This window comes from Dendrobates tinctorius, unplaced genomic scaffold (genome assembly GCF_039654945.1).
Source record: "Dendrobates tinctorius isolate UK_male_01 unplaced genomic scaffold, ASM3965494v1 ptg000083l, whole genome shotgun sequence".
NCBI lineage: Eukaryota > Metazoa > Chordata > Amphibia > Anura > Dendrobatidae > Dendrobates > Dendrobates tinctorius.
In genome coordinates, this window is record NW_027361751.1 from 33,707,879 (window position 1) to 33,732,202 (window position 24,324).

Genomic DNA, 24,324 nt, shown 5'->3' on the forward strand with positions numbered 1-24,324 from the left:
CCAGAGATTGCTAGCATTCACTGGTAATTAGTGTGATCTAGGCTCTGGAGTCTAAAGGTGACAGAGTGAAATTGTAAGACAATTGTACAGCTTTGAACTGGACACCACAGATTTAGGTTTCAGAGCAGGCAAAACAAATTAATCCCTTACCTACATTGGACGTACTATTCCGTCCATGTGACCTGGGACCTAAGTCCCATGGACGGAATAGTACGTCTAGTGAGATCAGCGGCGCTCACGTAGTGAGCGCCGCTGATCGCGGCCGGGTGTCAGCTGATTATCACAGCTGACACCCGGCACAATGTGTCAGGGGCGGTCACGGATCGCCCCCGACACGTTAACCCCTTGCACACTGCGATCAAACACGATCGCGGTGTACCGGGGGTTAAAGGGAAGCATCGGCAGGGAGGGGGCTCCCTCCGTGCTTCCCTGAGCCCCCCACAGCGGCGCAATGTGCAGCGCTGCTGTGGGGGTCTCTTTCCCTACAGGTCCCCGGATCCAAGATGGCGACGGGGACCTTCGGGGGCCTGTAAGGAGCTGGCTTCCTCAGTGCCTGCAAAGCGCAGGCATGAGGAAGTCTGCGTCTATGCCTGTGACAGATCGCTGATCTGTCACAGTGATCTGTGATGTGACAGATCAGCGATCTGTCACAGGACGGTGATGTCCCCCCTGGGACAACCTAATAAAGTTAAAAAAAAAAAAAAGTGTAAAAATAATTTTAAAAAAAATCGCTAAATAAATTAGAAAAAAAAAAAATATTCCCCAAATAAATTCATTTTTTGGAAATAAAAACAAAACAATAAAAAGTACACATATTTGGTATCGCCGCGTCCGTAACGACCTGCCCTGTAAAACTGTCCCATTATTTAACCCCTTTAGCGAACCCCTTAAAAATTAAAAATAAAAAACGAAGCAAAAAATAATGATTTATTATCATACCACTGAACAAAAAGTACAATAACGCGCGATCAAAAAGACGCATATAAATATCCATGGTACCGCTGAAAACGTCATCTTGTCCCGCAAAAAACGAGCCACCATACAGCATCATCAGCGAAAGAATAAAAAAGTTATAGCTCACAGAATAAAGCGATGCAAAAATAATTATTTTTTATATAAAATAGTTTTCATTGCATAAAAGTGCCAAAACATAAAAAAATGACATAAATGAGGTATCAATGTAACCGTACTGACCCGAAGAATAAAACCGCTGTATCAATTTTACCGCACACGGAACGGTGTAAACGCACCCCCCAAAAGAAATTCATGAAACGCTGGTTTTTGTTCATTCTGCGTCCCAAAAATCGGAATAAAAAGCGATCAAAAAAGTCACGTGCCTGAAAATGATACCAATAAAAAGTCAACTCATCCCGCAAAAAATAAGACCTCACATGACTCTGTGGGTCAAAATATGGAAAAATTATAGCTCTCAATATGTGGTGATGCATAAACTATTTTTGCAATAAAAAGCGTCTTTTAGCCTATGACAGCTGCCAAATATAAAAACCGCCATAAATAGTAAATCAAACCCCCCGTTATCACCCCCTTAGTTAGGGAAAAATAATAAAATTAAAAGAAAATGTATTTATTTCTATTTTCCCATTAGGGTTAGGGCAAGGGCTAGGGTTAAGGCTAGGGCTAGGGTTGGGGCTAGGGTTAGGGTTAGGGGTGTGTTGGGGTTCGGGTTGGAGTTAGAATTGGGGGGTTTCCACTGTTTGGGCACATCAGGGGCTCTCCAAATGCAACATGGCGTCGGATCTCAATTCCGGCCAATTCTGCGTTGAAAAAGTCAAATGGTGCTCCTTCCCTTCCAAGCTCTGCCATGCGCCCAAACAGTGTTTTACCCCCACATATAGGGTATCAGCCTACTCAGGACAAATTGCAAAACAACTTTTGGGGTCCAATTTCTCCTGTTACCCTTAGGAAAATAAAAAACTGGAGGCAAAAATATCATTTTTCTGGAAAAAAATGAATTTTTTTATTTTCACGCCCAGGCGTTATAAACTTCTGTGAATCACTTGGGGGTTCAAAGTGCTCACCACCCATCTAGATAAGTTCCGTGGGGGGTCTAGTTTCCAAAATGGGGTCACTTGTGGGGAGGTTGAATAGTTTAGGTACATCAGGGGCTCTCCAAATGCGACATGACACCCGCAGACCATTCCATCAAAGTCTGCATTCCAAAACGTCACTACTTCCCTTCCGAACCCCGACGTGTGCCCATACAGTAGTTTTCTCCCACATATGAGGTATCAGCGTACTCAGGACAAATTGCACAATAACTTTTGCAGTCCAATTTCTCCTGTTACCCTTGGTAAAATAAAAAAAATTGAACCTGAAGTATTTTTTTTGTGAAAAAAAGTTAAATGTTCATTTTTTTTTAAATATTCAAAAAATTCCTGTGACGCACCTAAAGGGTTAATAAACTTCTTGAATGTGGTTTTGAGCACCTTAAGGGGTGCAGTTTTTAGAATGGTGTCACTTTTGGGTATCCTCTATCATATAGACCCCGCAAAGTGGCTTCAAATGTGATCCGTAAAAATAAAATGGTGTTGCAAAAATGAGAAATCGCTGGTCAATTTTTAACCCTTATAACTTCCTACCAAAAAAAAATCTTGGTTCCAAAATTGTGCTGATGTAAAGTAAACATGTAGGAAATGTTACTTATCAAGTTTTTTGTGTGCCGTATCTCTGTGATTTAAGGGCATAAAAATTCAAAGTTGGAAAATTGCGAAATTTTAAATTTTTTTGCCAAATTTTCATTTTTTCACAAATAAACGCAAGTTATTTGAATGAAATTTTACCACTAACATGAAGTACAATATGTCACGAGAAAACAATGTCAGAATCACCGGGATCCATGGAAGCGTTTCAGAGTTATTACCTCATAAAGGGACAGTGGTCAGAATTGTAAAAATTGGCCCGGGAGTTAACGTGCAAACCACCCTTGGTAGTGAAGGGGTTAAACACTTCCATTAATGGCACTTTAGTGACAGTCTATAACTCAGGCTAGTTAGCATACAGTGTACAGTTTAGTCTGGAGACATAACACAGATGACCTTCTTACCTCCACACACACCATATGTGAGATAAATAGACCCATTTTACAACATGAACCACACCAAGATGTGGGGTATGTGGGCAGCCAGACCCACCCATCAGTCCAGCTGCCCGTAAACCTGACACAGATGAACTAACAAGCCTCTTAGTACTATGTGTACGAGAGCATTAATCCATATTCACATCACAGAGGACAGCCATCTCCATTATACATACCTCCTGTCAACTATGTGGCAGCCGCCTTGCCACTACCACACATCTGATATTGCTCACCTATCCTGAGGATAGGTCATCAATATATCATAACCGGACAACCATTTTAACTTATTTTGCAGTCAGCAATAGACAGTGCTATACAAAGGATATAAAAGGCAAATAAGGCAATTTTTTTAATTAAATCAAATTGCAAAAATGACCCGCTTCGCTGCAAGAGGCAGAAAACGAATCAGTAGAGCACCATGAGGAGACTAGAGGATAGTCCAACGTACTAAAGTGCCTCCTAAAGTACCGATCTTGAATCTGTTAGGCATCTGTCCCGGATCGGTGCCTTGCTTTCCTCACCCTGATCTGCTAGACTCTGTTGCACTCCATGTCGGGCTTTGCAGATGGCACTGTGTGATCCCGTGTGCGGCTCACCAAGACACACACTTGTGTCTTGGTATTAAGACTTAAGAGTTGCTATATTCTGGTTTGCTATACACACCTTGACCAGCTCAGTTGTCTGTAGCTTCCTGGATGTCTTACACCTGCCTGCATTTTCCTGCACTCTGCCTACCTGCCTGCAGTATTCTGAGGAATAACAGGGCTTAGGATGGCACTTTAGGACTGTTTTAGACTAGAAAAGAAGAAAAGAAGTCAAATAGGCTAATGAAATTAACTTTTTTAAAGAAGCACTCTTCCTCCCTTCAAAGTTTTTATCCTCTTAATATATAGCAATCATCATATTATACAGCACTAAGTGCTTACAATTTCTCATTTTGACTTTCTACCCAGCTAATTCTTCTCTTTTCTCTGTTATATCTGGTAACAGGAAGTATCTTGTCCCTGCAGAAATAATTTCCCTCCTCAACTCCTGACCCAGATGCTCCCTCCACCCCCACCATTGACTTTTGCAGTAACTGATGACTCATACAGAGAAAATTGACCTCCTGTTTCTACATAGAGATTAGAAGGATTCAGCTAGTCAGTTTCTAATCATGTCATGTCAGATCTAATGGAAAAGAGAAGAATTAGCTGTGTACAATGAGCAATTGTATGTACACAGAGCTCTATAATATGATGATTGCAATATATTATGAGGATAAAAAATTTGATTGGAGGAGGAGGAGTGTTTAACTTTCCATACTGGATATAATTATTAAAATTCAAAGTTCATTCACTCTTTAATATGCCCATGTATTACATAGACAGTCGAATGACTGCTATATAAAGCTACATATGTTTCCTTGGAATGTCAGAAACCAGTCCTGTGGTAATCAGCTAACATATAAGGGGGCAGTGTGATAAAAGACCCATTTCATCTTATTGCCCTAATGGTTGTACCATTATCACCATAACCTTTTTTAGATAGAGTGCTCATAAATATTCATTTACTCTCGTGTCTCATTTGTGAGCTTGAGAACATGAATACTTCCAGTGATAACTATCATTTGTACATTTCTATCTAAATATTTTATATGTATTTATCTAATGGGTTTGTTGGTACGGTATCCAGCTCGCTGATGAGATATATAGAAATAAGGGTAATGGTCCTTACATAGAACCTTCCGCCCTCATCATTGAACTTGCTGATCGGCTTATTACAAAAATAGCAGCCTGCTTGTCAACACTCTTCCTGTATTCTAGAAAGGGCATCAGATCCTCCTGCTGTACCGGAGACCAGTACAAAACCAACAGCGGAGTTCAGTCCAAGTTGAGCAAAGTTTTCTTTTTTGGTCAGAATGGGGGCTCACGTCTTACCACTATGCAATATCAAGGTACAAGTTCTACGAGAAGAACATTTGCAGGTTTGTTCTCCTGATTAGAGATGAGCAAATTTTTCAATATTCAGTTCGGATTACGATCGCCGGCGAATATTGTATTTGCAATATTCGCCGAACGCCATTGGCGTCAATGGGAGTAGAGATGAGCGAATATGTTTGGAAACGATCATCAAACATAAATTCGGCACAAATTGAGTACCAATATGGCAAATTCAGATTCAGCGTTCGTTTTCCAAACATATTCGCTCATCTTTACTCCAGATGTTTGCCTGTGATTCCTTTGGGTGCTCCAGTTTCCTGACTTCTGAGCTTCACGAAATTACTCCTAGGATGTGCACAATTGTAAAATACAGAATTAGATCGGAAGCCCCACTGGGAGCTGGTGCTTGATGTGAATGTGAAAGGATACGTTTACTGTATGATGAGAGTCATTAGCAAAAAAATATCTTTCAGGCATTTGGCTTTTGAGTGAGGATAATGTTTAAACAATTAATGGGGTTTAGGATTGGAAACAAACAGCTTTGCTTCTTTTTCCCAGAAATAGTGCCACTCTTGTTCATTGGCTGTGTCTAGTATTGCAGCTCATCGTTATTTGAGGCCGTTAAGCTGAGCTTATATCTGGATATATCGAATGAACAGGTATGGCGCTCTTTCATCCTGGTTGTCTTCTCTCCTGACCTAAGCTTGACAGCTGCATAGTAATCCATCATGCAGTCTTGCTCAGGTGAGAAGAAGTGTCGGGCCAGTCAGTGCAGTGTGATGCGATTCTCGCACGAGTTTTACGGTTGTCTGACTCAGCCCTAATCCTGGTATCCTATAGTAGACTTTGGGGCACATTTATCCACACTGTCTAACTTTTAGAAATGCTGTTTTAACTTATGGTGTTTGATAAATGTATTACTTCTTTAGACTATCTAGTTTAAAGGGAATCTGTCTGCAGGATAACAGGGACAGCATAATATAGGGTAAGCGAGTCTAGTACCAACGATGTATCACTTACAGGACTACTTGGTGTACTTTTGATGTAATCCAATCTACACGAAGATTTCGTCCATTATAAGTTTATACTCAGAACATACAACACTGCCCTTCACCTCTCCAAACAAACTTATTTCAACACCCTCATCACCTCACTTTCCAATAACCCTAAACGTCTCTTTGACACTTTTCATTCCCTACTCAACCCAAGAGTGCAGGCGCCAACCACAGAGCTTCGAGCTGACGATCTGGCCAATTACTTCAAAGAAAAAATTGACCAGATCCGACAGGAAATTATCTCCCAATCACCTCATACCATGCACTGTCCTCCCTCCCCCACTGCATCTTGTTCACTCTCTGATTTTGAGCCAGTCACAGAAGAAGAAGTAAGCAGGCTCCTTGCATCTTCTCACCCAACCACTTGCACCAGTGACCCCATTCCATCACATCTCCTCCAGTCCCTTTCCCCTGCTGTCACCGCCCACCTGACAAAAATATTTAACCTCTCTCTCTTCTGGTATCTTTCCCTCCTCATTTAAGCATGCCATCATATATCCACTACTTAAAAAAACCATCCCTCGACCAAAACTGTGCCGCTAACTACAGACTTGTCTCTAATCTTCCCTTCATCTCTAAACTCCTGGAACGCTTGGTCCACTTCCGTCTTATTCGCTATCTCTCTGATAACTCTCTTCTCGACCCTCTCCAATCCGGTTTCCGCTCTTTACACTCTACTGAAACTGCCCTCACTAAAGTGTCTAATGATCTACTAACAGCTAAATCTAATGGTCATTACTCCATGCTAATTCTCTTTGATCTCTCTGCAGTATTCGATACTGTAGATCATCAGCTCCTCCTCACTATGCTCCGCTCCATCGGCATCAAGGACACCGTTCTCTCTTGGTTCTCTTCCTATCTCTCTGACCGCTCCTTTACTGTATATTTTGCTGGCTCCTCCTCCCCACATCTTCCACTTACTATTTGGGTTCCTCAAGGATCGGTTCTAGGCCCCCTCCTTTTCTCTTTGTATACTGCCACTATTGGTCAAACAATCAGTAGATTTGATGACACCCAATTACCCAATTATACGCTTCTTCTCCTGACATCACACCTGTCTTTTTTAGAAAACACCAGCGATTGTTTAAACACTGTGTCTAACATCATGTCCTCACTACATCTGAAACTGAACCTGTCAAAGACTTAACTCCTTTTGTTCCTCCCTCTACTAATGTACCTATGCCCTACATTGGCATTTCTGTGTGTGGTTCCACTATTACTCCCCAGCAACATGCCCGCTGTCTTGGGGTCATACTTGACTCTGAGCTTTCATTCGCCCCCCACATCCGATCACTGGCTCTCTCTTGTCATCTGCACCTCAAAAACATTTCTAGAATTCGACCTTTTCTTACTTTTGACTCCACAAAAACTCTTACTGTTTGTTTTATTCATTCTCGTCTGGACTATTGTAACTCTCTACTAATCGGTCTCCCTCTTACCAAACTCTCCCCCCTCCAATCTGTCTTGAATGCTGCAGCCAGGATCATATTCCTCGCCAATCGTTACACCGACGCCTCTACCTTGTGCCAGTCCTTACAATGGTTACCCATCCACTCCAGAATCCAGTGCAAACTTACTACCCTCACCCACAAAGCACTCCATGGCTCAGCACCACCCTACATCTCCTCCCTCGTCTCATTCTACCACCCTACCCATGCCCTCCATTCTGCTGATGACCTGAGGTTAGCATCCTCAATAATCAGAACCTCCCACTCCCGTCTCCAAGACTATACACGTGCTGCGCCAATTCTTTGGAATGCACTTCCCAGGTCAATACCACTAGTCCCCAATCCCTACAATTTTAAGCGTGCCCTAAAAACGCATTTATTCAGACTGGCCTACCTCCTCAACACATTAACCTAACTATCCCTGTGTGGCACAGTCAAAAGTATTACCATAACCAGGTTCCCCACATCATGTTCCCATATGTTTTATGCATCTATTAGCCCTCTGTGTCTGTACTGTTACACACTTAACATTATGGCTGGTCCGAACAATGAAGGCAACTGTTACCACCCACCTTTCGTGTCTCCCCTTTTTTCATCATATATTGTAAGCTTGCGAGCAGGGCCCTCATTCCTCTTGGTATCTGTTATGATCTATGTGATTATTGTTATGCTGTAATGTCTATCGTCTGTACAAGTCCCCTCTGAAATGAAAAGTGCTGCGGAATATGTTGGCGCTGTAGAAATAAAATTATTATCATTATTAATAATAATTCCTGTTTGATCTGTTGTAGATGTAGCAGCGCTATGAATACTGAGCTGTGCATAACCCCACCCACATCACTGAACACTATAAATTGCCGGCAAGCAGCCAATCATTGGTGGGGGCGTGATTACACAGATTAGGCTGACTGCTGTGCACGTGAGCCCTAGTCCTGTGGTGATGATCTCCATCTGGAAAAACCTTGATCGTATTGACACTACAACACACAGCCTAATAAGTGACACATCACTGAAATCAGGCTCAGTTGCCCCATTTTATGCTGCCCTCAGATTAAATAGTACAAACATGCTGACAGATTCCCTTTAAGATTACAACACCTATTAGTTGGCTTTCTTTGTGCCAGAAACTTACCATTTTTGCACTCCCTTTCCACCAAAACTATGTCTTTTTGTTGGACAAAGTGCAGAAAGTGTCTAATCCACATAAATGTGGTGATATTCACGAAAGACAGTTTTTGGCTTAAATTGTGCAAAATATCCATGATAGATTAGCTAATGGGATTGCCATTGTCTGGGAGAGATAGTTTCCTCAAGAAGAACGTTCACGCCAACACAGGCAATTAGATTAAAAACCAGACGCAAATACTTCTGTAAACTGTCCGTCGGCTTCTCAGAGTACACTATATGCAGTGTGCTTTGGTAGTCTGAGACATTTATTTTTTTCTGGTCCAGATTAGAGCTCAGGTTGTGGTGGTCTCAGATACTCCTTCCTGTTCTTGAGTGGACCAGCTGAGGGTCTGAGATGTCTCATACAGTCAAAATTAACATTGTACAATCACTGGGAATTTTTATCGTCAGTTGGCGTGTCGCTTTAGAGATTCCTGAACGTTTTTTCGAGGTTTTTCTTTCTACCTGGGTTTTTTGAGCATTTTTTGAGTGCCTTTTTTTTTAGGGACTTTTTTTTTAAATCCATTAAACAATGAAGAAAAACATTGGCCTTTTTTGCTGCAAAAATTCTGACTGGCATTTTCCCCCAGGAAAAGTATTGAACATCTTCTTAGCAGAAAACACCAGGTGAATGTATAATATGTTACTTTATTTAAATGCTTGGCGTCTATGAAATTTTGACGCGTTTAAAAGGCTGAAGTCGTTTCACCATATATATTAATAAGACTATTCTTTAGATCATTTTGTTAGCTTATTTACTGTTATTTTTTTCAAGGGAACCTGCTCAAAAAGTAGCAGAAAAAAAAACACAGTGGAAATATATCCTCAAGGCGCCCATACACATTAGCCTAATGTTGGCCAAACCCACTGATATTGACAGGTTTGGCTGAAAAGTCTATGTGAGCGCCTGCTTACTGATAAGTGGAGGAGATGTTGATCGGCCGTGCCTGATTTTGGACTACTGATCTTTATTCTCTCAGAGATGGGTTGTTGGCTGACATATAAGATGGCGGTTTTCTCATGGAGAACACAGGAACTCTCCAGTCGGCTGAGATGGCAGTCGGCCAAACGATTGGTGGCAGCATTGTTCGTCCGACAGGTATCTAATGGGTACGGGAGCCTTTGATGTTGCTTTTTGTTGGTGCCAAAGCTCCTTGAAACCAGCTTTGGCAGATTTTTCAGAGGTATAACCAGTATCTGGGGGATTTGACAACTCTTACCAAGGTCTCCAATTTTTCCAGGAGCCTCCCAGTTGGCAAATATAGTTTTACGGAAAAAAAGCAAACGGCTTTCCTAATTTCCATAGTTCCTTTATCTCACACAGGTTTTCTGGATAGGATATGCCTTCGATCTTACACCGTATAATTGAGATTCTCCCTCCTGTTCTCCGTCCTTATTTTGGATGCAATAAGAAGAGTCAGCGACCACGTCGATCACTGCGTCTTCCTGAGATGAGCGCCTGATATTTGCAGTAAGTTTTTTTTAATTCAGTAAACTCGAAATAAATCATGAATAATTTCCACAGGAAGGAACACTGGAAGAAATTTCAGGCTAAAAATTAGCCGTATGGGGCTATGGATGATCCTGCTTGAAGGACTTAAGTATACATATGAATGATGGAAGAAAATAACTTCCTATTTTTTTACTGAGTCATTTTCATATTTCGCTCATCCAGGATGCTTTATTATTCTCCCTGTCGTGGGCATTGGGATACGCGGAGTGCTGGGAACCCACCTAGAGGACCCCTTCGATGCTAGCTCATCCTCTATCAGGCAGCTCTCACTGCAGGCTGGAGCCCATTCTGCTGCAGAGCAAGAGTACAGTGCCATTGAGTGTGCAAGAGTCCGGAGCTGCAATCAAGGGACTACATATATTTATATATAGCAAGGTGAACCTGGAAAATTTAAAAAACAACAACTTCTAACCTGGCAACTAATTCGAAGCTTCGCACCCTACGAAGAACCCAGGTCATCAGATCTTCAAGTCCAATGACTCCTGGCAGCAAAAATCATGAATGGGATTTAACATTGGCATGTGACTGGCACCTATGATCTTATCCCCCACCTTGCAGTTTTATCAGAAGGCGTTAATATGGCTCTAAGATATGTAAATGACCGCAAGCATCAAAGAAGATCAATTGTTTAGTCATTTTATTGCAGGGGAGTATCCAGCCTTTTATGAGGTCCAGCCTCATATAGGAATGGGCACATGACAGCAACAGGAAAGACCTAGGAACCCGGATCTTTAAGGAGAGGCAACCTACGAAGCACCAGCTATATTTATAGCCTGTTTGCCACCTTACAAGAAACAAAAAAAAAAGCAACATAGTTTACATGGACGTATACGAGCTCGGATTTTACCAAGAAGAGGAAAGAATTTTCTCCGAGCAATATGGCAAAGCAATTTCAAGTTGGAGATAATTTTGGTAACTCCCGTGAGGTTTGCACAACCCAAATCACCGATGTGACTAACTATCTTCTGCAATACAGGTTTATTCATCACCGCACAAGGCTTTAATGCCTGAGCTTCGTTTAACTTTCTTTTTTTTTTTTTTTTTTACATATTTTTTGGGCGATTTTCTTTGTTTTGCCGAACTGAACATTGGGGCATAAATGGATAGACCGATGCCCGTGAATCACTGTGATAATCTATTCTTCACCTCCAGGACATTGATGTGTTCATGGAATATATTACTGGCAATAACCTATGACTCCGGCAGCGTCGCTGCTAGATTTTGGATTAAATCCATTGAAATTGTGAAAGGAACAGAACATCTGGGAAGTTAATGTAGCAGCAGGCCCTGTGAAAATGATGCACGTCAATAATTTTCCTTTTCGGAGACATTCTTGGATATGGTAAGCAGTTGATATAACCTTCAGCTGGTCAGAGAAAAAAAATAAAAATGTACGAGGGGGGGGGAATGTAATGAAATGTCAAGTCTTGTATTACTGCTGTGTTTCACTGAGCAAATGAAAAGTAGGAACCTTGGGGGAAATGCAAAGAAATTTCACAAAATGGATAACAATACGGAAAATCGAAAAGTCTGCATTTTGGGGTTAAAAAAAAAAAGAAAAAGTAAATAATAAATGGTAAGTAATGAATGTATCATGTGAAAGCATCAACGTGTTACACCGTGAGCTGTGTTGGTTCTGCTTCTCTGCAATGTTATTTGCAGAAACTGATCAGATAAGGCAGGCCGGTCCTGCAGAGAGATGAGAGGAACGTAGTCTTCATCCCTTTTGGAACACATTCCCGTGTCGAAATCATTTTACAGGCGCAGATGTCAGTGACGTTGTGTTAACGTATCATTATATGTTATCATTGTTTTAAGTTCCCAACATGTTGTTTTTTTTTACGGCCATCATATATATGTAGAGGGGGGTTATGACTCTTTATAATGTTTGCAGTATATATTATGTTACTGGAGGTTTGAACATAATTTTCTTTGTAAAATCCCCCCAAAATATGGAATGTAATTGCTAAGAATATGGAAATCTATTTGACTACTATATTTTGATATTGGAGTCTGGAGTCTACAGCCCTGTCTACAAATTGATGGTATAGAAAAAAATAAAATATTAAAAGGGTCGTCTCATCTTGATAAATGGGTAAAATTGCTTGTAAATCAAGCAATATCTCAAAAATGGAGTTGGATTCTATAGTTTACTGCTCATTACTTAAGTTACCGGCCACCAATACTGTGTATCAGTGGTGGCCAGTTTCCTACACAAGGAGCACAGAGCTTTTGTTCAGAGCTTGTAAGCGCTGCTCTGAAACTGTCGAACTCCGGCTTACTACAGTGCCCCCTTTACTCCTCTGATGTTGCAGTGGAAAAGCAGCGTGGTAGAAGGGAGTGTGCGGTCTGGGCCAGTCAGTCTTGAGGACTCTCATTCATTCGCACCATCCAGCAGGCAGGAAGCCGGGAAAATAGGACATGAGACAACCCCTTTAACATTAATGGATGGGATGTGTTAATACAGTGCAGTTATACTGTTAATTTGCCTCTAGATTTTCAGGGTGCAAAATTTTCAGAGCTTTACAGTACCAGCAAATTGGATGAGATTAAATGATACCATCCACATGTGGTGGAGAAAAAATCTATTTGAAATCCACAGCATTAAATTTGTGTTGTAAATTTCCCCTATTGATTTTAAAGGGGACGTCAAGCCTTAGATGTTGTGGGGTTTCCTTGGAATTATCCATGGATCCACAGCAAATTATATAACTCTTGAAAAAGCTTTGCAAAGTTTAAAAAACAAAACCTACGCACTCGAATCACCTCCTCTGGTGCTTCCATGACTCCTGTCCATGACTGCCAGTCCCTGTATACCCTGGACTCCTTTATTGACATCTCGTTCCATCACCGACTGCTGAGGTCTTATTGGAAGAAGCCGGGTTGTTCAGTAAGATTCAGAGGACCATGAAAGGTCCTCAAAGGACAAATTCACAAACAAATCTGCACCAAAACATGTTCTGTTTGGTGTAGATTTGCCTACGGTCTCTGGCTGAATTTAGGAGGTAATTATGTTAGGTCGGAGGTTTATGTGGTTATATTAACGTTTTGCAATAAACAAAGCTTGACGGTGGATGTGTCCTGTCAAAGAAAGATGCGAATCACGTCCCTGCTTTGGTCACATGCTTCTTAACGCGCAATGGTCTGTCGGGCACGATAATCAATGAGACTCGCCAACACTTGGCTTTCAATCAGTGGCCAAGTTTACAATTCAATTGGTGTAAAGTCGTTGTGTTATTTGAAGACAATGATCACTTAATGTAGATTTATCGGAACTTTAAAGGGTCATTCCAATCATTAGGATAGGTGATGACTCATGGATCGGTGAGGGGCTGTTACCACTAGTGATCCCAAGAATGGGGCTCTTAAAGGGACTCTCAGCACAGGATGAATGTTCAAACTAGGTCCCGCCACTTGGTGCTTCATGGCAGGGCCAGTAATTTATATACACCTTCCCACCTGCTTGTTTTCCCTCCATCTCCACCACCCCCTAATGTGATTGACAGCTCTGTCTTGATAGAGCCAGAGAAGGGTGGAAATAGGTGGAAATCAAGCAGGTGGCAGGGTGTATTTAAAGAGACTCTGTCAGCACTGAAAGACTGTTCAAACTAAGTCCCACCGCTCGGGCCAGTCATTTACATACACTTTCCCACCTGCTTATTTTTATCTCCACCCTACACCATTACTTGATTGACAGCTCTGGCTTCACAGAGCCAGAGAAGGAAGAGATTGATGTAAACCAAGCAGGTGGGAAGGTGTATGTAAATGATTGGTTCCGCCATGATACTTGGTTTGAGCAGTCATACATGTATAATACTGCTTCATTTGTCCTCTATGGGGAAACAGTTGAGTGCTGTACTTGGCGATCTACAGCAGTCCCATAGATCTGGAGCACAATAGTGTATGTATTCTAGTGATGCATGAGATCCATGCCATCCAATATTGTATTTATTATGATTTGCTTATATCACGCCATTATATTCCACAGCACTTTACAGACCTGGTCCTCGCAGTCCCCATTGGGGCTCACAATCAAAATTCCCTATCAGCATGTTGTTGGAGTGTGGGAGGAAAACTACGCAAACACAGGGAGAACATACAAACTCCCTGCAGATGTTGTCCTTGGTTGGATTTGAACCCAAGACCCCAGCGCTGCAAAGCTAGTGTTAACCACTGAGCCACCGTGCTGCCCAATACGTTCTTTTGATATTCTACTCTACTTCACTACTGATTATTTCCGAATCCTGCTGTCAGCATTGATCTACGGTCCCATTAATGAACCTACCAACATCTCAAAATAAGTGATAGCTTTTAATGAATAAATCTCCAGGCAATGGATGAAGGACATGTGCTGGGTCCATCGGTAAAACCAGACATGGTGGCATAAATCCGTGCTGCGCTTTGCTTGGAAATGCATTAATGGGTTGCGTTGCTCAATAGACCATCACTGCCCCATTCTGCTGATCTGTACCACATCACATCAATGTGGTTTAACAAAGCTCTACCTCCGTAAACGCATCCAATGCGACTGCTCTCATAGAAGGGAATTTTTAGAAACCCCATATTATTTTTTTTTTTAGCTTTTGGTTTATTGTCATTGCTGGTACCACCGAGTACGTGTATTGTACACCACCATGGCTGCCCATATGGCTGCAGTGGGTTCTCCGGTTCTGTGACCCAGGTCTGACATAGAATGCTCCTTCTTCTCTCTGTGATCAGATTGTGTCAATACGCCATCAATTTTATCTTGAGAATTTTACAACAATAATAGTGGGTGATGCGTAACTCATCGACATGATAAGTGCTCCTGGAGTCTGGCCGCACCACAAATAACGCCTTTGGTTGTAATGACTTTGTACTTTGTATTGTTGCACAATAGAAGCACACTCCTCGCCCGGTAATGAATGCTGAAGCAACACCGCCCCGTGTTACTACTTTATCGCCAGGCTGTATACTTACTGACAGTTCCTCAACTCTTTACATATAGACCATAACATTGACAAACAATACTGTATATTTTATATTTGTACTGTAAACGCAGTAATATGAGGGTTACGGTAGTTTTTTAGGGGGACGAGTTGTAATTTTGAATGACACCATTCAATGCGCTGGAAAATAGGAAAAAATTCCAAGTTCGATGAAATTGCAAAAAAAAAGTAAAAACAAACACAAAACCAATTGCGCCTGTTTTGATAATTTTCGTGGTGACAAAATTTCAGATTTGTAAAAAAAAAAAAAAGTGTTCTTTATGTCGCCATTTTATGAGACTTGCAATTTTTTTTATTTTTCTATCCATTGAATTGTGTAAGGGTTTGTTCTTTGTGCCCTAAGCTGATGTCAGATTGGTATCATATCGGGGTACATCTGTTTTCATCTCTTTTTTTTTTGAAGCGGGAAGTGCAGCGACCACAAAATGGCAATTCTGGCATTCCGATTTTGTTTCTTCTTTATTACATGTAATGCACTGTTTAAAAAGTTTAGATTTTGATATACTGGACTTTGTTGGACACGAGCCTAGCAAATGTGTTTATTATTATAAATTATATTTGTAGTGGGAGACTTGAACATACTGTGTGTATATATATATATATATATATATATATATATACACTGCTCAAAAAAATAAAGGGAGCACTTAACCAACACAATGTACTAGGATGTGTTACCTTTATTTTTTTCAGCAGTATATATTGCATTGCTAGTCGTTGCTAGTTCGGAATCGGTGCTTTATTTAAATGGGTGCCGTCATTGCATGTTGTTGTCAGAGACGGACAGGGGCATGTAAATGGTTAATCTGCACTTACAGGCAGATACCGGTTATGTAAGACAACCAGTATTTGCTTGGTGAGACGCTAACTTTGTTCCTGAGCCGAGTTCATACTTTGCTTAATGACCTATCAGGAAAATGTACGTCATAGGTCATCTAGCAGTTAAAATAATTGGTAGAGCTTCAAAAATAAAAAAAAATGTATATTTTGTTTAATCCTGTGTGCCTTTTTTTGGAGCTACTCTCTGCTCATCTGTTCTGCTGGGAATAGTCACTGAATAAAATCAGTCTCCTTCCCCCTCTGGCAGCTGACATTGCTTGCTTTCCCTGTAGATTCTGCAGATGGCTGTTCTTGGATTCAGAGTAAGGTGTGTATCATCCACAATATTGACTCCTTTAAACTAAGCAGACAATAACTTTCTTTTATACCACAATGTTGAGACCTGGCTTTGTAGGAAGTGAGAGAATGTGCGACCGCCAGCACTCAGCTTATGAGGGGAATGCACATATTGCTATACATCTGAACTGCAGGTGGCGCTATACCATGTAAGTTATAAAAGCCATACCTCTGTACTGGATATTTTAACAGAATTTAAATGAAAAATAATCTTTATATATCTATACAATTAATATGATATTTAATGGTGAAACAACCCCGTTGGAAGTAATTGTATATACTGACACACTGCCTCATAGAATGATATGTCTGAAAACTCTTTAGAGTGTGACGTTGGAAAGTAGAGTGCACATTTATATCCAAGTGTGGCCCCACAGCGGATTTCATTGTTAGCAATTTTCTAGCATGGTGTTATTACCAGAAGTACCGTACTTCTTTGACATGTACAGATTTTTCCTTCATTATATTTGCTCTTTAGATCATTATATCTATAAATGTGAAATGTGAGACTACCAGCTTAAAAAAAACATGGCTTCATTCCTCTGTCATGAAATCTGTGTGCTGATGTCTGTCCCCCCAGTGGTTATAATGTGGGGTACAGTCTTCTCGCATGTTAAGATAATGTATTGAATTTGTAGAAAATTCAAACAATGGGGAGAGGAGGGAGATGCTGCTGCAGGACCATTCGTAAATCCATGGGTGAGCATGATAGGGTAAAAGAGACTGATATCTTTCAGAAACTGTGCAACCCGCACCTGCCCATAGGTCGCGTCTGGAGTAGTAGGGTGGCTCTATTGAAGTGAATGGAGCTGGAATGCAGTAACACCCAAAGTCTGTAGACAGGTGTGAAACTCCTGTTCGGAAGAAGGCAGCCATTATGTTTTTACTAAAACAGATATTCGAATTAGATAGATAGATATGGGATAGATAATAGATAGATACTGAAATTATTTAGTAATTAGATCAATATTGAAAATGGGTAGAAAATAGAATTAGATAATTATATATTATAAATAGATATTAGAAATAGACAGGTGTAATAGATACATTAATTATATATATAACCTATCTGTATCTGTCTATAGATAAATAATTAGAATTCCAGTAGATGGATAAATATTAGGATAGATGGATGATAGAAAAACAGAAAGGAACTTGGTAGAACAATATGTAGACAGCTAGATAAGAAATATGACATAGATGATGAAGAAAGAGTTATAGATATATTGATTTAAAAAAATTGATATTTACATTTTCATTTCCTTAACAGTGCGTTGATCCAGGGAGCTAGTCTGATTGCCGTATGTGGAGTCGGGAAGGAATTATTTCCCCAATGTGAAGCATACTGTTTGCCACATGGTTTTTTTTTGCCTTCCTCTGGATCAACATGTTAGGGAAAGTTAGGATAGGATATGGGTTGAACTAGATGGACTTAAAGTGTTCTATCAGCCTTAATAACTATGTTACTATGTTACATAAAAATTAGATAATTAGATATTTATATATGACATAGATAGAAAGATAAGTAAATAGATATCAGAAATATAGATACTAGATACGAGAATTAAATATTCTGGATAGATGATATATACTGCTTAAAAAAAATAAAGGGAGCACATCCTAGTACATTGTGTTGTTTAAGTGTTCCCTTTATTTTTTTGCGCAGTATGTATATAGATATATGAGAATTGCAGTAGAACGATATTAGAAATGGATATATAATGAAATATTGTGCATAGATATTAGAGATAGGTAGCTATTAGAATTAGATATTAAAATGGATAGAAATGAGATAATTATATATTATAGATCAATAGATAATTACGGCATACTGGACATAGATAATTCTATATTATAGGTAGATATTAGAATTGTAAATTATAAATAAATATAGTGGCGCTTATATACCACCCGTTTACCACTGCACAATTAGGGTCCTAACCAAACAGACCGGTAAGAATATGTAATAAATAAAATGAGAATTCATTGGCGCTGGTAGCAGGTATTACTCTTTACAGAACAGTGTGCTAAAATTAATTCTGCATAAAGAGAATCTACCCGAGAACTAACATACATTAATATAAGCAATAGTATAATTCTTACCTTATGTTGCTTTAATAGAATCCTGATCTTTAAAGTGCTTCAATGCGTGAGGATGGATGGAGTAAATCTTTTGTGGGTTCACAGATGGAATAAAAAATAATTATAGTTAATAATCCACCTGATAATAGGTATTATTCCTCTCAGTAAGGCTACTTTCACACTTGTGTTTTTTTGCTGCGCGTTTTTTGCGCAAAAAAATGCATAGAAAAAACGCATACAAACGCATACAACCGCTGCGTTTTTTTCAAGCATATGGAGGAAAAAAACGCAGCGTTTTTTTGCGTTTTTAGTGTGTTTTTAGTGCGTTTGCGTTTTTTTCAACATTGTCCTCACCAAAAAAATCAAGATATTATTAGGGTTAGGGTTAGGGGTTAGGGTTAGTTAGGGTTAGTAGTACTAACCCTAACCCTAAACCCTGACTCTACTAAGCCTAACTCCTAACCCTAAACCCTAACTAACCCTTAACCTAACCCTAGCCCTTACCCTACTAACCCCTAACCCTTAACCTAACCCAAACCCTAACCCCAACCCTAACCCTAACTAACCCTAACCCTGAACCTAACCCTAACCCTAAACCCTGACTCTATTAACCCTATCTCACCCTAACCCTTACCATAACCATTGTCTAACCAATGTACAACAAAAAACGCATGCGCAAAAAACGCATACATGCGCATGCCAATGCGCACGTATGCACACCCATAGACTTACAATGGGTGTCTTGCTGTAAAAAAATGCATTTTTGGGGCAAGTCAGACGCACAAAAAATGCAACAAGTTGCATTTTGTGCGCCCGAGCGCACACTGCAAAAAAACACATGCACACAAAAACGCATGCAAACGCATGGGTAAGCGCACATAAGCGCATCCCATGCAAAATATAGGGAAAAAAACGCATGCGTTTTTTAGCGCTAAATAACAGCGCAAAAAAACGCAAGTGTGAAACCAGCCTAATGGCAGTCCAAATCTACATTTAATTTGACAATATTCCGTTTTTACCTTGTCTGGATTTTGTAAGGTCCCGGTCTATATAAGGTGCTTCAGTATACGAGCTAGATATCTTCACGGAAAGGTCAACACTCTGGATGAGCGGATAGGCCATAATCCTGATCTATAAAGTGCTTCAGTGCATAGGTAGATACCTCCACAGAAGAGTTCAAGATTCCTGGTTGGCAAAAATATATAATAAAGTCCCAATCTATGTATAGCTTTGATGCGTAGATAGATGCATAGATTAGAATTGCAGTAGTTAGATACATTTTAGAAATAGATAAGCAGGTACGTAATTAAATATCATGGATGGATACAGAGATAATAAGAATTACAAGAACGGTAGATAGATATTAGAAATAGATATAGATAGATACATTGATGATATATTAGAATTGCAATAGATAGATATGATGATAGATAGTAGATGTTATGTAGTTCCATGACCAGGAATAATAACAGGTGAGTAGATGGATAAATGTAGAGGAGAAAAATAGATTGACAGTAGAGGAAGGAAGATAAAAATTGATGCTGGACAGCAGACCTGTCATGCTTCTCGAATAATTTAATCCTTGTTTTATTGTGTGACTCCTGACTTTTCTGCTGAACATTGCAGGAAATATTTGATTAGGTCTTAGTGTCACATCCATTTACAGTACTCTCTGAATTATGTCAGTCCTGGGTCTGACATACAATGAATATTAACAACTTTCTAGTACCAGTTAGTGTCATCTGTACACTTTACATGGAGAGTGTCCTTTTTTTGACAGCAAAGTAGAGCTGGAAGTTTTCTGAATTTTTCCATCTGGATGTCAGACGTGAATCATGTCCTCTTCAGTAAGGAGCGCACAGCGAGATATATAATGTGCGCTTTGGTATTCGTTATGGTGAGGGACGGCAGGTGGTGAATATTTAGTTATAACATTTGTCATGTATGTACTAGATAGGTGATAATGTCCTCTATGGGGACTGTGAATGGGGGGAAGAGGCGGTGCCTGGATACTGAAATAGTTGAAAGCAATGATGGAACAGAGAGCAGGCAGCTCCCTCCTCCATCATTTTCCCTCTGCGTCTGAGCTCTGACGTCTCAGAGGGATTTTGATGTCACTACTTTGTGCTTGCTGAGCCGAGCAGTGCAGAGTTTCAGACCACATGCTGCAGAGACCGGAGCAGCTGGGGAAGCGGGGAGAGGGATTATTTTTTGCCTCACTTTGATGTGTTTGACTTAATTTCTTAATGCGAACATAAATTATGAGTATAATGGGTATATTATTAGGGGTAATCTAACTATAGAATATTGTGGTGTATATTTAGGACATGCCATAGCTTTATGATCCTCTTCTCCTTGTACACTGCCCCTATTGGTCAAACAATCAGTAGATTTGGTTTCCAGTACCATCTCTATGCTGATGACACCCAATTATACGCTTCTTCTCATGACATCACACCAGCCTTTCTAGAAAACACCGGCGATTGTCTAAGCTCTGTGTCTAACATCATGTCCTCACTATATCTGAAACTGAACCTGTCAAAGACTGAACTCCTTGTGTTTCCTCCCTCTACTAATGTACCTATACCCGACATTGCCATTTCCGTGTGTGGTTCCACTATTACTCCCCAGCAACAGGCCCGCTGTCTTGGGGTCATACTTGATTCCGAGCTTTCCTTTGCCCCCCACATCCAATCACTGGCTCGCTCTTGTCATCTGCACCTCAAAAACATTTCTAGAATTCGACCTTTTCTTACTTTTGACTCTGCAAAAACTCTTACTGTTTCTCTTATTCATTCTCGTCTCGACTATTGTAACTCTCTTCTAATCGGTCTCCCTCTTACCAAACTCTCCCCTCTCCAATCTGTCTTGAATGCTGAAGCCAGGATCATATTCCTCACCAATCGTTACACCGATGCCTCTACCTTGTGCCAGTCCTTACACTGGTTACCCATCCACTCCAGAATTCAGTATAAACTTATTACCCTCACCCACAAAGCTCTCCATGGCTCAGCACCACCCTACATCTCCTCCCTTGTTTCAGTATACCACCCTACCCGCGCCCTCCGTTCTGCTGATGACCTGAGGTTAGCATCCTCAATAGTCAGAACCTCCCACTCCCGTCTCCAAGACTTTACATGCGCTGCGCCAATTCTTTGGAATGCACTTCCCAGGTCAATACGATTAGTCCCCAATCCCCACAATTTTAAGCGTGCCCTGAAAACGCATTTATTCAGACTGGCCTATCGCCTCAACACATTAATCTAATCTATCCCTGTGTGGCACAGCCAAAAGTTTTACCATAACCAGATTTCCCGCATCATGTTCCCACAAGCTTTATGCATCCATTAGCCCTCTGTGTTTGTACTGTTACACACTTAACATTATGGCTGGTCCATACAATCAGGGCAACTGTTACCACCCACCTTTCGTGCCTACCTCTTTCCTCATAGACTGTAAGCTTGCGAGCAGGGCCCTCTTTCCTCTTGGTATTTGTTATAATCTACTGTATGTGATTATTGTTATGCTGTAATGTCTATTGTCTGTACAAATCCCCTCTGAAATGTAAAGTGCTGCGGAATATGTCGGCGCTATAAAAATAAAATTTATTATTATTATTATGGGGGTCTAACATCTAGGACCCCTGTAAAGAATGAAGAGACCATTGTAACTTTACCTTTACTCCTGTATGGCAGATCTCCTGGCCCCCATACACATTATATAAAAGTCATCTGAACTCCACCATCTGTATGGGGTCCATAAGAAGTCAGAACTTGAAATTCATATGCTCCATCTTCTTGATAGGCAAGAGGCGCACACCACCTACTGAATTTGCCACATCTTATGAGTGGCTCCACTTTTCTCCACCAATCTTGATAAAATTCCCCACTTGTTCCTCAAAACATCTAAAGTCCACCATACTCAATAAATGAATGTCGGCCGAACCTGCCAATATCGACAGGTTCGGACAACAGTCTAATGTGTATTGGGACGTCTACCAACTGTTTGTTGTGGAAGATGTCTGTCAGACAATTCTAATTTCAGGCTGCTGATCGCTTTGTTCTCCTGGAGATAGACCTCTACCAGACATTTCTGTCGTCACCTTTCTCTTAGATAACACAGAAATGTTCTGCTGATCGAGCACTCCTATGTATAGGAGAGAAGGCCGAGAAGGCTGCCGGCTGAACGATCTGCCAAAGTATTATTCAGCAGACCGTTATCTATGGCCGGTTTAACTCTTTAGGTAGGTTCTGTTGATGACAATATGGGTTCCTATTGTTTTGCTACTGAAAGAAAACGTGTGAGCTCCTGGAGTGGTCTGATTGGCTCCAAAAAGAAAGTCTAGACTACTAAATCAGATGGGGAAATTTATCCAATCTTCTGGTACTCTGTACAATTTCTGCTCTGTTGAGAAGGATTTGGGAACACAATGCTATAGCTTGGTATCTTCGTCAGTAATCTATGGGTGGGTGTATGGTAGAGGAGCAAGGTGCTGACCATTATTCAGCGCTATTGTGTTCCAGGTCTTCTGGCATTTAGCAAATTATTGATTAAATAGCGGGTGCAAAAACCAATTTAGTGCTATTCATTCACTCATTGAGCGTTTTGATAGGATGATGAGTAATACGATTTTGTGAAATGTTGGCAGCCAGTGAGGTTCATCACACAGAGGATGAGATGATGTATCACATGCAGTAAATTCAGCTGGGTCCAAAACACGAAAATGTTTTCAGCTCTGCTGCTTCGTCTGTGCTGAGCTAATTAGATGACAAGATAATTACATCCAAAACCAAACTGCCTTGTTCCAGGAACAGTGACCTGCTTCATCTCAGATTGGATTTCTGAATGTTTCCACCGTAGACTCCACATTAAGCTTTATATCCGGAGCAATGGGATCTCAAGCTACAACTACTTTATGGTTCAAAGTGGAGTACTTGAGATATCCTAGTAAGAAAGCGTAATAGACTTTCCTACACAGAGCTGGATATACGGCAGATGAGACAACTTTGTGGTGGACGCTTATTGAACGCTACATTTATATTGATCATACAGAATGTCTCCAGTTCTATCTCTAGGGATTTTATCTGGGTGGACGTTTTTGCAGACATTTCTGTAGACTGACATTTTCTAGACAGATTTCTTCAATGTTAGCTGGCAGAATGTATCTACTATATTCTGTAGGCCTCCCTATAGGTGTTGGATATTCATGTGGATGTCTAAAAAAGCTAATTTAGTGAAGATAAGAGTTTGAACCTTGTGAATCATTAGGCACTTCTCTTCTACAAGGGCAGTAATATGCATTGTGGAAGATGTGACCTGACATTAGTAAAATGGGAGGCAGGGATGTCAACCCACACCAAAAATAGAATTCAATAATAGTCAAAGGGTATTCTAGTAATATCAGGTTATTAAGGGGAGTCGGTGTGGATCCAAAAGCTAATATCAATAACCAAGGATCTGTGGCTCCACCTGTTTAGATGGCACTTCAGTTAGTGCAGTAGCACTTTAGCTATCTTTAGCGAGTCCCACAGACTTTGAATGGAGTGGCAGCATGCGTGCACAACCATTGCTCCATTCAAATAGAGGACATGGCAGGGTCGCAGCAATGAGACCTCCATAGATCGAGCAGATATCACTTATTGAGTGGATAGGTGATAATTTGTTAGTTATAGAATACTATCTCAAGGGACAAGTGTCAACCTGATGGAAATAACTCTGAGGGATCGCCCTCCAAATATTCAGAGCATAGAAATTAATGGTAAGTGAATTGCTCTAAAAAGGGACGTTTTCAAGCGGAGTTTTTAGTGCAAATAGTATTCTACAGTAGGTCCTGGATCTGGTTGAGGAGCCTATGGTACTCTGTTGGGTCAATGAGA

General features: G+C 40.6%; 1 protein-coding gene and 1 long non-coding RNA gene across 4 annotated transcripts in view; one reads left to right on the forward strand and one right to left on the reverse strand.

Moving 5' to 3' along the window:
• The window catches only part of LOC141097192 (3',5'-cyclic-AMP phosphodiesterase 4D), a 1,243,227-nt gene that overhangs the window by 501,806 nt on the left and 717,097 nt on the right, over positions 1–24,324 (forward strand). The window contains exon 1 of one of the 3 annotated variants that reach the window (XM_073584291.1): positions 10,239–11,544. The exons of the other annotated variants lie outside the window; for them this stretch is intronic. Coding sequence (XP_073440392.1) covers positions 11,498–11,544 — 47 coding nt within the window. The 5' untranslated portion in view covers positions 10,239–11,497. Of the gene's footprint in view, positions 1–10,238; positions 11,545–24,324 lie in introns of those variants that run through there. 3 annotated transcript variants of the gene reach the window in all.
• The window catches only part of LOC141097195 (uncharacterized), a 150,448-nt gene that overhangs the window by 2,530 nt on the left and 123,594 nt on the right, over positions 1–24,324 (reverse strand). Inside the window, exons 2-3 of the long non-coding RNA XR_012233871.1 lie at positions 19,468–19,633; positions 18,470–18,536 (exon numbers count right to left, since the gene is read on the reverse strand). This is a non-coding gene — a long non-coding RNA (uncharacterized lncRNA). The remainder of the gene's footprint in view (positions 1–18,469; positions 18,537–19,467; positions 19,634–24,324) is intronic.